This window comes from Lingula anatina, chromosome 1, assembly GCF_051362555.1.
Source record: "Lingula anatina isolate TDL-2025a chromosome 1, LinAna3.0, whole genome shotgun sequence".
Lineage (NCBI taxonomy): Eukaryota > Metazoa > Brachiopoda > Lingulata > Lingulida > Lingulidae > Lingula > Lingula anatina.
The window spans coordinates 37,610,226-37,622,834 of record NC_141767.1 but is presented as its reverse complement, the minus strand read 5'-3'; the positions used below and the strand labels follow the sequence as shown (position 1 = coordinate 37,622,834).

The following is a 12,609-nucleotide window of genomic DNA, read 5'->3' as shown; positions in this document are numbered from 1 at the left end:
CAATGGCAGCTTTTTGTTCTTGTGCGATTTTCATTGACGATGAAGATTAAAAAAACGTATGGTGCCTCTGCTTTCCAAGTCAACTCTTGACCTAATCCACTCTTCAGACCATAGGTCTACACCTAAACAATATCCACAAATATTGTGTTCCGGAGTAGAAGGACCTACCCCTGTATGCTTGCGGATATCCTATAGCTTTACTTTTAACAAGTGCCTTGCAGAAAGTTTCTGGGTATATAAAACGACAATTCCATGTTGCGGATTCACATTTAATATTACACACGAGCTACAGGTAGGACGAGGCTTTGACATTCAAAATAGCGTAATCTATCATTTTGAGACCAATTAAATGAGGTACGTTATTGCAATTTTTTAATACGTCTTTAGCAATACTATTGTTCTTAAATAGCAACTTATAATGATAAATTTAATGGTGCACCTAGAATCCGAGGCTACTTAAGCTGATTTTAATTTTAAAAAAATGAATACTTTAATCAACAAAGATCACAATTGGGCCTACCGCTAAAACGTCCCGTGGGACACAGTATGTTGACCTCTACTCGGACATGCACCTGTCACAAGTACAGGTATTCATTAAGCCAGATTTTATCACTGAGCCTTACAGAGTGCCATCGTGAACTGGAGAGTATAGGACGATGGTACTACTGGTTGGACACAGTTGGACAATGCTTTTTCTCCTCTTTGGCGCACTTTCAGGTAAAAGTGCTTTAGATTTTATTTATCACACTTGTTTTTGTGAGTCAGTTTTAGTGTGTTGAGTAGTGGAACTAGAATAACTCCAAAATAAGTCCCGATCTGCACAGTATATATACGCACATGTATTAGTAATTAAGTATATCATGCAGTTAAATATCAATAAATACATTCTCTTGTGAAATATGGGTATAAAGTTTTGTTCATGTATTTGGTCAATCATCATTTCTGATTTTTATACGGTAAAATTTCACATGAAAAACGATGCGAACCCGAAACCGTGGCCATAAGTGAAGGGTCACTGTTGTATCCTGTTAAAAACGCCAGGGACAGTACTGAAACAAGAACCACTTGTCTTTGTGACATATGTATATATGTATATGTACTATATATATGGACGGTTGCAAGTGAATGATGATGTTTCAAAACATTCTAAGTTACGCACAAGATGCATCACCTGCAAATAAGGTATTAATGCAATTGTAATCCCACCAGACTGTTGTTACTACGCTACAAATGCAGATGAATCTACTTTAACGTCTTGTTTTGTTTCGATTTCACTGTAGTCATCTGCGGTGCGTTGGCGGCTATTCCTCCAGGATGCACACCATTAAACAACAAAGTCTACTCTGACAAAAACCCAGCCACAATATACGAGGCCAATGCCGAGCTTCTTGGAGTGGCGCCCCCTTCCAAACGTTTCGGCAAAATGCGCTCACTGGGCGCCCTGCCGACGCACCATTTTGCAATCAATCAAATGAAAAAGGGAATGGTTCCAATACGACAGTTTCCATTTTCCGGTGAGTGTTCAGCAATTATGTTAATTAATTCTCCACTGGAAAAAAACTAGCAAATTTAGGCCACTGTAAGGATTAGACTGAGATGGAACTTAAATGTGTTTTTTAAATAAAACAGTTAAAATGCAAGAAATACAGATACCACGAAGCTTCGCTCCTCTCACAAGGCTTTCATTTTGGTTGATACGTGTTTCTTCTTCCCATATTTTATTGTATCAATGAATATGTGATTTCAGTCGTTATGAGCTCGGATGGAATAACATACGACGCCTATCCAATGGACCGTTGGAACAAAGCTTCCAGAACTGACGAGATGCAGCAGCAGACGCTGACCAAGGTTGGGGAACCTTGGAATAAAATAACTAGTATGGGAACCAACGCTAAACAAATGGTAACTGGACCGGACGGAAATCCCTTCGGTACTTTTTCCGGTGGGTGTAATATCGGTCCTCCTCTACAGGGGAATTTAAACTGTTTAAGAAAAATAATCATTCTTGTCAACAAACGCTTGTCGTTTCCTTATATTGTGAAACGTGTATCTGAATTTCTCCAACTACCCCCCATGAGAAAAGATCCGTAAAATTCCTAACGACAAAACTGCTCTCAAACTTTCGTTTACCTTATAATACTTATACGCTTGTTCGACCATTTTTTTTTTACAGAATTTTGGATCGAAATAATGAATTTCTTTGTGATAAATTTATGCTTAGTACTCCATGACTATTTGTAAAAATATATTACATATCGAAAGGAAAATCCGGAGTACGTGTCGGTATTGAGAACAGCGGGGATGCCGAAGTCACTGCCATGGGGGAGATGTATGCAAATTTTGAGTTTGCGAACAATAATGGTGGAAATATGGAGGTAAAAATCTAATCAGAAATGTTTAATATTACTAAAAAAAAAACGGAATATATAAATTAATAATCGAATACTGATAGGTTCATTCAGTCAAACTCCTTAATAATATCGTTCCTCATGTAATTATTTAGGTTCCTTTGGTGCGTGGAAGTCCAATTCTCACGCATTTATTTACCAATGCGAATCCACAAGTAACAGCCTTCTGCCTTGCTTCCATCAACGGAAACCCCGTACAGTCGTCTTGTCCAGTGGAAGCTCAGGGTAATATGGACAAGCAAACTTTTATCTTTATTCACTTTGCTTGCTTTCGGTCAAATCAATGATGATGAACAGGTTAATTGCCCAAGTGAAAAAGGACCTTTTTTGTTATCCCCGTCCTATCTTCGCCAATGTTCTCGTGAGAATCAATGACAGATGAGAAATGGTACACTCATTCTTATCAAATATTAAGCGGCCTGACCACTCTTCATGTCATCATTACTTGTTAAAACCCCGGACGACGATTTACACTGAAAAGAGGTGATGGGTGTTCAGTCTCCGTATGGGAAGCTGTTTATTATTATTGATATTATTATTATTCATTAAAACGGTAAACAAGAAATGCGGCATTATTTTCGATATGTCACTGATATTGAGTGACATGTATAAAGACAACCACAAAAGGCATATACAGTGAAGTAAGATGATGTCACCTTATTTGTACCGTTAAAGCGCGTGCAAACAATCGTAACATTTGCGCAAAAAGAATTAATCAGCTTATATTGATAAAAATGTTAGTCCTCGTGTGTTGTCACATTACGTTGATTAACAAATAAAAGTATGAATACAAAGGCAATTCTATTGAAATTATAATCCGGCGTTCACGTTTCTAGGGCGAGATGGAGGTGAAGGCTACACCTCCGCCAGCTGTGACGGCTCTAATCTTGTTATCACTCTGCACATGACCAAACAGCAAGATATTAGTAAGATCCAGTGGGCCGCAGCGCCATCTTCTGCCTGGAGAAGCAGTCACGGCATGCACACGTGCAAGGACGAGTGCACCGTAAGCAACGGTGGAAAAACTGTGACCATAAGGACACCTGTAACTGGAGGTGCATTTAAATTTAAGCTTGAATTATCGTTGTTTTCCTCAGTTTTGTGTTACATTTTCAAGCCTTCTTAAGGCGTGAAGTCATATATCACTTCATACATGCATGACATTATCGACTTCACCGAATACTCAATACGATTTTTAGAAATCGTGGGACATGTCAAATACAATTCTTTAAAATAAATACAACTAAAGTGCGTTGAATATTCCATTTTCCACTTCGTTTTAGGAGCATTCAGCTTTGCTGTCAACGTCATTGGTAGTTACATATTGCCCTACGGAAGAAGCTGGATAGACCAGCCAATCACCCATACTTGCGGCAATCGAGGAAAGCGAGCCGCGGAATTGGCATGCTCAAAGTCATTCTGCCACTTCCCAACTTGTAATATCCAAAACGGCAAGAACAACTTCCAGTTGACCATAAAGCTGGACAGGCCAGTTAAAAAGGTTGAAGATGTCCAGTTTGCAGTGGCCACAGAGAATAGTTGGGATGGACATCATCCTATGCTCTCTTGCAACGCCAATACTTGCCAACTGTCCCAGGACAAGAAGACGGTGACGACTCGCAGATTGCTGAACTCGGTCACGCCAGTTAAGTATGCAGTTAACGTAATTGGAACGTTCATTCAGCCACCGAGAAATTGGCACGAATTGCCATTTAGACATGAATGCGGGTCTTCCCCAACTTCTTACCCAGTGCCGCCAACGACACCAAGCCCCAACCCCATTATACCGGGTTCATCTGTTGATTCTTATCTTGGCTATTCTTGCAAACAGAGTTTCTGCCACTTGCCTGTCTGTGTAGTGAATGGTGCTGGATACGATGTCGCTCTTATTGTTAAGCTTTCCCAGCCTGTCAGCGACCTCAACAAGGTCCAATTTGCCTTTCACACGCAGGACACATGGGCTAGTCACCATTACATGGCCACGTGCTCTCAGTCTACATGTGAACTTTCCAGTGACCACAAAACTATTATCTACCGAAAATACAGCCCTTCCAGTAGGGTTAGTTACGCTGTCAATATTATAGGCCGATTCGTCATGCCACCAAGTAAGTGGACTGAAACGCCTTACGCCCATGACTGCAGGAATCCTCAAACGACCCCGAGACCCGGAGTGCCATCCCAAAACACGGCAAACACAGCACCACCAACTGTAAAACCTCGCCCCGTGAACATTGCCCCGAATACTAAGTTCGTCTTAGAGTTAAATGAACCAGGAAACAAACTGCCACAACAAACGCGAAAGTTTGTGCTGTACTTTTCTGAGGCGATGACCTATCGTGTTGGCTCCAATGGGCAGCTTGAGTTCGCTCCCCAAGCCGGAGGGGTTTTCAACGGCGTATTGCAGATGGCTTATGGTGGAGCAAATGTACGCGGAAATTTGGATATGGCTAGTTTTCATGACAAGTACATTGGTGTTTATCCATATAAACCAGATACTAGTTACTGCGTCTCTGGAGACAAGGGATACATCAGCTTTGACTGGAACAAGAGAATAGTGAATGGCATGGGAGGGACTGGTCAATTGCTGATGATGCTTATGCCTCACCATGTGAGTTTACAAATATAGTATTGTACCAATAAGCTACTTCAGTTCAACTGTTGTTTCGTTTCGACCTCAAAATAAATTGAATTTTTTTATAAATGTAACTTAATGCAATTAAATACAAACCTCTAAATAGTCTCTGACATCACCAAATGCAAAATATCCATGTATGTTTTAGACAAAGTTATGTACTATTTTGCACTGTATTTTTAATTGATACCAAATGAGTCTTAGTCATTTTTATTGCGTAAAGATTATGAATATGTCGAAAAGATGTGCTTTTCGAAATTTTAGGAGCAACTTTTGAAATCCCCTGCAATCCTGAATGTCAACACTCCCTACACATTCAAAGTAGCTGTAGGGGACAGTTGGCAACAAGAGATGCCTTTGTTACCTGCCTCAATGGAACCAGACGTTAGAGACGTGAACAAAGTTAAAGCAAACAGCGCTAGACGGCAAGTAAGTGACTTCAATAACTTTTCAAAAGTCGTTATAGTTTTTTACGTAAATTTTATTTGAACTCCTTATCTCCTTCTTCACAAAACATTAATCATTATCATTTTAGCTTTGCTTCTAAACTAGTGTAGAACATAGAACAAAACATTATTGGTTCATAGATAGAAAAAAAATGGGTCGCATCACTTTTTAGGAAAACAATAGGAGCAACACTTCACTAAATGAAATTTCTGATAACATTTTCGCATCTTTTGTCTTATTCCAAAATCACATCCGTTTCTTTCTTAAAGGACATCTTGAATGCTATTGCCACTGACACCGCACAGCTCCCCCTGTCTTCCGTGTGCGGTTACGCTGACAGTTATGGTGTCGGCAAGTTCATCTCTGCGGCTGCGCGAGTGGCTAGCATCTCACGTGCTTTTGGAACCAACCATTATCAAAAATTGGACGCTCAGATCAAAAATTGTTTGGAAAAATGGCTTCGTATTCAAGGTCAGTTATAGTACACAAGAAAGGCACAGACTTAGGAGTTGATAAAAAAACTTTTTGATTTTTTTTTCAAGCAAGTCATACGTACATCCAGAATATTTATCTGCCTTGAGTAACACTATCTCTGTGAAATGTTAAGATTAAAGGTTTTCTTACCAAAACATTGTTTTTTCGATCTATTATTATTTGTACTAAAAAAAGGTGAATTAATTTTTCTTGCATTTAGATACCCTGAGCGACGGCAACAAGTTTCGTTACGACACAGTGTGGGGAGGTCTTCTCCTGCGCAGTGGTCCTGCCGGTCAACCGATCAACCCCGGAGCCAGCTTTGGATTCCCCATCTACGCAGATCACCACTTCCACTTGGGCTATTTCTTGTATGCCGCGGCCTATTATGCTAAATACTATCCAAGTTGGGCAAACAGTAAGATACTTTCCCTTATTCCTATTATTCAATAGTATTTTTAACAAAGAACAAGATGTTTCGCTACTCTTGTATTGGTGGCATTTATAATTTTAACGCGAAGAATAACGAGTTTTGGTGGGCTTGGATCAACGTGATTAACCCGATTTTGTGTATTATGTCCTACACAAAAATACTCCGCTAATTATGATTTTGCCCTTTAAGCTCAATATATGACCTACATAGTTATTTAAATCGCGACATGCATGTGTATTTGCTATAGTTTCAAAATAAGGTTTGTCTCCTGCGTTTGTCACTGTGAAGAGAATGCACTTTACCGCCCCCATTGCCTCTCGTTTTAGTCCACAGAGAGCGCTTAACCCTCCTGGCCAGAGACGTCGGTAACCCCAGCAAGAATGACCCTTACTTCCCCGTTGTTCGACACAAAGACACCTATACTGGATTTTCCTGGGCCACTGGGATACACGGCGGCGAGAGGCAAGAGGAATCCTCCTCCGAGGTTAGAAAGTCCTCGTGCTTCTCCGCAATTATGTAAAGATTTAATAACCGATTAACGGATGTCATTATAGTTTCTTTGGTTTAAACTTAATCATTTCCAATTTTACTTTGAAATGAAAATGATTGCTGTCATCTCTTTTCTCTTTTTTGTCCGTCTTATCTTTCAAATTAAAGAAGAGTATGCATTTATATCATCAGTAAATCTGTATACTTAACAATATCAATAAAACGAAGAATGCAACATTCATCTAGAAATCACTCCTTTTTTTCGATCTCTACTATTTTGTAGGCCATTAATTGCTATCACGGCCTGGCGGCATTGGGTTTATCTCTTGGCGACAGGACCATGCAGCACATGGGACAGTTGATGTTGACCCAAGAGCTGTATTCAGTGAGAGAATATTGGCAAGTGCGTCGTCACAATCGTCATCTTTTCCCACCAGTCATCCAGGATTACGGAGTCGTGGGCATGCTGGCCGAAAACAACTACTTTCTCTACACGTTGAACTGGCCTTGTGAGCCAAACTGGTTCCCCATGAGGCATGCCTGTCTGACTGGGATACAGATGATACCACTCACCGCTGTCTCCAAGTACTGGGTTGACAAGGCAAGTTTTTTTAAATATTTATTTGTTTAATTACTTGGTTTTGGTCGTTATATCCATACTTTCATAATTTTGTTATTATTTTTCATTTGTTTATTTTTTATTTCTCCTTCTTGGCATTTTTGCGTTAACTCACCACTGTTCACTTTCTCTCTCTCTCTCTCTCTCTTCCTCTCTCTCTCTTTCCGAAGGTAGCCCATGGAATGGAATCTTTTTTTAATATTGTCAAACGTACTTGTAAAGTTAGACAGTATGGAATTTTTCGCCAGGAATGGTCTGCCTCCATCAAGAATACGTGTTCGTGGGCTGTGAACCCTACGTCCGCCCCGGGGTCTAACTTAGTAGATCAATCCAAACTAAGACCAGTTGCTTCGGTGAGTGTCTGTACATTCTCCTTAAATATTCAATGATTTTAACCTATATATGATTAAAATTAATTCATTTTCTATAAAACAGCACCGAACAGTTCATTGTGGGCAGTTCCAATTACCAAACAACTTTTTAGCAAAATGAAGTACACATCGAGGAATTTATTTGTTGAAAATGTGAAATTGTCTTGTATCTTTATTTACCCAATAATCTCTCCGGGTGCAGCTTTTTTCTTTTTTTTTCTCATTTGCCTGATAACAACGTTTATTGAAGGGTTGGGGTGCTTTCTGTCACGCTGCTATGTCAAGATACGACGCCGCTCACCAACAGAGGGCAGCAGCATATGTGAAGAGACTTGGTGTGAATCAGCTGGTAGGGGGCACCACAGTCAGCAGCACTCTGCTCTTCATCTATGAGGCAGACATCAGTGTGGACAGCGCAACAGTGCCTATCATTGGAAAATAATTCGATTTTTGTAAAATTGATTTTTTATTGAAAATTTGTGTGTATTTTAAATTGCATCCTTTTAACCAATGTATTTTTCTCGAAAAAATAATTTAATGTTTTTGCGAATTGAATCACTCCTCATTTTTGTGCGTGTGTGAGTGGGGGGGAGGGGGGGGGGAGGAGGGCATGAGATTCTCAAAAGCATGCTGCTATCTCTAAGTGAGATTATAATAAAACAGTACGAAAAGCTGTTGTAATAAAACGAGTTCTGTCGGGTCATTTTTTCATCTTATAACAAGACATGGTAATCCGGTCTATGGGTGCAGGGATCTGTAGATGCAAGGATATCAATATTAATATTAATGAAAAGTCATGTATCGATGTAAAAACACACCGATTCGTGGAAATCCTGACGAGTATCTGCTGGATCGACTATTTTGCCCTAGAACACCCCAACACCCCTCCTCAATAAGTAAATAAATATAACAGAAAAAATAGATAAAATAATACATGCCGCTGAGATTTTCAGTCAGACTTAATTTCAACTGTACCAATATAAAATCACGTTTGGCAAAAGCACAAATTATATCATGACCAAGGTTATTCTTATATTTCGCCTAATCTATTACGATAACCTGTATACCTTTGGACCAGAGAAGTAAAATAGACATGATGTATACATTGCCATCGTAGATAGACAAAGGTCACACCAATGACCTATATAATATTAAAGCCCCTATACAGATACAGCAAGCTGATTAAGCTGCAGTATTTTGTACCTAGGCTCATTACACATACCTGCTAAAGGAAATCTCGCGTATGTATCAAAGCGATGCTTCGTTGCTCACGATGTGCCTTCACACATTGAGTGGCATATTAATGTTTATTTTGGGACTCGTGTCTCAAAATGCTGCACCGAGTGTTGACCCTATCGACTTGTACTATTGTCGAGACGGTCTACAGATCTGCTGCGATCCCTCACAAGAAGCGGTCAGCGGGCATGGTCGCACGACTGCAGGGTTCATCGGAGACGGGACCCTGACACAGCTACGTTGGCCGTCTCCCAGCTACGATGATCACCTTGATTTCCGCATTGAGCTCACTCACGAGAAGGCGAGCCAGACACCGCGGAAGGGTGCGCGAGAGAACCAAGGCGCAGCGGATGGGATCTTGTTCGATTCGGGAGGTCGCTTATTTCGAAACAGCTCCCACTTTATTGTGGAGACCACCGGGTATCTGAACGACAATACGGACATTTTCCGAACCCGATACAAGTCGGATGACAATCCAGCAACCCCTAACCAGGAACCATTGTACACAGCGGACTGTGTCTGGTTTATAGAGCCCGACATAGATGTGCTGGTAAGGCGCTGTAATATCACTAGGATTAATAAACCCGTAGGCACCTGGGGATATATATTTTATATGAACCCAGCTTTGATGAATAGAGATATTCACAACTGTTCTGTGGCCAAAAAGGACTGTTTCCCCGCCTACGACTGGAGCTCCTTGATTGGATCCATAGAAGATAAAGACGCCGTGCATGGATTCTCTCTAGTTTATGATGATAAGGCAGGGGTATTTATGAGCGCTTTACCAACAGACCCAGGTAAACACAAAAGTGAGTACTTAAAGCAAGTACAGATGCTTAACATTCGAACGCTAAACCCTCGGGATTGGGCAAAAACCGTTGACAGCAGTTGGGAACCAAGAGTGGCAATGGCTGTTGGTAGTTCCGATGATTTCGGCCCATATTATTGTGGCGTTGACCACAGTTACAATGAATACCTTTACTACGATGACGCGTTCGATGTAATGACCCATTTTAATCTCAACCAGCAGACTGGTCGTAACCCATGGTCACATGCCTCCCCTGGGCATGAGAATTTCTTTGGGGCTATTATGTTAAACGAAGAAAATGCAAAATCTAAATGGGAATGGGACGTGTCTATTTACATAGGACTTGGGAGTAATCTTGCTGAAGCTCGGCGGAAGGTTCAGTTGGCGAAAAACTACCCGGGTGGACCGGGAGCCATGCAAGCGAACGCAGAAGCAGCAGATGGAGAGTTCCTTAACAAATGTAAAAATAACCCAGCGTCCAAAATGACCGCTCCACAACAAGAGACATACATGCCTATGTTTAAACGGTCTTTGTTGACTGTAAAATCGGCCCAGACGCTTGCAACAGGTTCCCTGGTGGCAGGGACGTCAATGACTCGATGGCATAATTTCGAATGGCCAAGAGACACGGCATTCCCCCATTACTTACTTACTGTATGTGGTGGGTATGATGAGGAAGTAATGTCTCATGGGAAATTTCTTGCTTCTATTCAGAGACGACATGACTTCCAGGACTATCAACCCGGTGGCGTGTTGCACAATGACTCATTGAACTACTCCCCGGCTGGGTCCTATGCGATGTGTTATTTCAGTGATGGGTGTGCCACGGGACCGGTGAACTTCGAAATCGACGAAACGGGTTTTGCCTTGTGGGCAATGTGTATGCACATTCCTCGAATATCGATTCAGGATGCGACAGAGTACTGGGCAGTTATTAAGGAATCCGTGTTTCGTGCAGCAAACCTGCTTACTTACAGATGTAAAGACCCAACAAACGGCCTCCAATGCCTTTCCAGCGAAGACGATACTCCGTTCTACACGCAAGGAGGAGAGGGTGCCTCAACGATCATGTTGGGTTTGCTGGCCGCATCTGAAGCGGCTGCCTTACTGAAAGAACCAGAAGAAATATGGCGACCTTGGCATGAACGAGCAATTGAGCTAAGCACCGCCATAAAGAAAAACTTCTTTGACCCATCCTTTTTTAATGCAACGCAATTCATGAAACCAGTGCTACCATATACGGTATGGCCACTCCCACTTTTAAACCCCTCCAACCAATCAGATCCCATTGCGCAAAGAATGTGGAAACGCGTTGTCACATTGGGGGTTGACCTTCTTCAGGCTCGAGTTGTTGCTCCCAAGCCAGGGATGAATGCTGGATATGACGCAAACTATATAATTCCCCTTTTAATGTTTTTACCAAAAGATAGCAGCGACCGCCAAATAGTAGAGAAAGCTATGAACGTGTCAATCCTTGAAGTTCCCCATTTCAATCATCTTGGGGAGTTTTATGTGTACAATGGACCAAACCCTGTGGGGAAGCCTCTTTGGAGTAATAGAATTGCCGTCCCTCAAGTGTGGGCGGGTTCTCTGCAAGCCTTAAGTATATATGCCAAATTCTTCCCAGAAGCCCTCTTTTTCCCGCAACTTTGAAATGCAATTCATGATGTTTATGGGCGTTGAACATTAATATGAAAATAAGTGACATGATCTCAGCAAATTACAAAATATGCAAATTTTACATGTACCTAACATACATCAGTTAATACCGTTATCATTTTTCTTATACATGTCTTTTTGAATTAGAAAGGAAATTTCAAAATGAATTTAAGTCGATTACGAGTAATTGAAATATTTTGCATTATTTTGCACTTCCTTATCACTTCATAGTCGCGGCTTGCAATAGTTATAAGATTAAGAATGCGGTGCTATTTGGACTATATTTTCCGACACAGCTTTATGTGTAACGTGCGATTAATAGTCTTGAGTCTTCAAAATAAAATATTGTAATAAAAAAATGGAAGCCGTACATGTATTTGACAAGGAGAGGTTATCAATGTTATGGCCTCCACCGACATACAACAAATTTAGTTGTCCCTGTAACCATGCCAAAGCGTATTTTTGAGAGGAAAGAATGCTGGCTTAAAGACAAAGATATGTAACCTTGGTTGGTTACTAATTTTTGAGAGAACGGCGGCTTGAATACACAACAGCTAAAATTGTGTTTTAGATAGTCTTTATTCCTCTCATACGGACTACAGGCTGGCACGCAGGCAGGGACAGTCGTGACGATCCCCCGGGGTCTCTCTCTTTCTACTTTAGTTTTTATAGTTTTTATAGGAAATCGTACTGATTCCTGCGTGCCGTAAATTTATTAGTAAGCGTAAATAACTACATCCGATATAAACGGTCGATCAGTAAAACTAGATACAGGGACTCCAATATTTGTTACCGTTACCCTGAATATGGATATATTCTCCGGGTTGGAAGGTTACATAACGCTCGGACCTGGGACTGGCTTTAACGAAATTATCTCAGGTGTGGTGACTGTTTTTGGTGGAAGAGATCAAAAGAGCCAAATGGAAATAATGAGGCCAAAGTACGATTTTAGACTCGACACCAGGTCTCCTTTTTCTGTCATCTGAAAGGGGTGCACCTTCAATTATCTAAATTACTCTATCGAGACTTTTGT

The 12,609-nt window shown here is 40.9% G+C and overlaps 1 protein-coding gene across 2 annotated transcripts; it reads left to right on the top strand.

Annotated features, from left to right (window-relative positions):
• Window positions 1-163: 163 nt before the first annotated feature.
• On the top strand, window positions 164-8,315 carry LOC106164701 (uncharacterized). 2 transcript variants are annotated; one of them, XM_087003002.1, is made up of 15 exons: window positions 164-292; window positions 618-717; window positions 1,281-1,514; window positions 1,748-1,942; window positions 2,263-2,375; window positions 2,504-2,633; window positions 3,245-3,463; window positions 3,692-5,016; window positions 5,305-5,469; window positions 5,757-5,958; window positions 6,182-6,379; window positions 6,721-6,878; window positions 7,167-7,484; window positions 7,751-7,855; window positions 8,124-8,315. In XM_087003002.1, the coding sequence occupies exons 2-15, from the start codon at window positions 657-659 to the stop codon at window positions 8,313-8,315; spliced, it is 3,615 nt and encodes a 1,204-aa protein (XP_086859128.1). In that variant the 5' UTR covers window positions 164-292; window positions 618-656. The 2 variants fall into 2 exon arrangements, with proteins under 2 accessions (XP_086859128.1, XP_013398156.2); XM_013542702.3 differs by lacking the exon at window positions 164-292 and having other exon boundaries at window positions 465-717.
• Window positions 8,316-12,609: the final 4,294 nt, after the last annotated feature.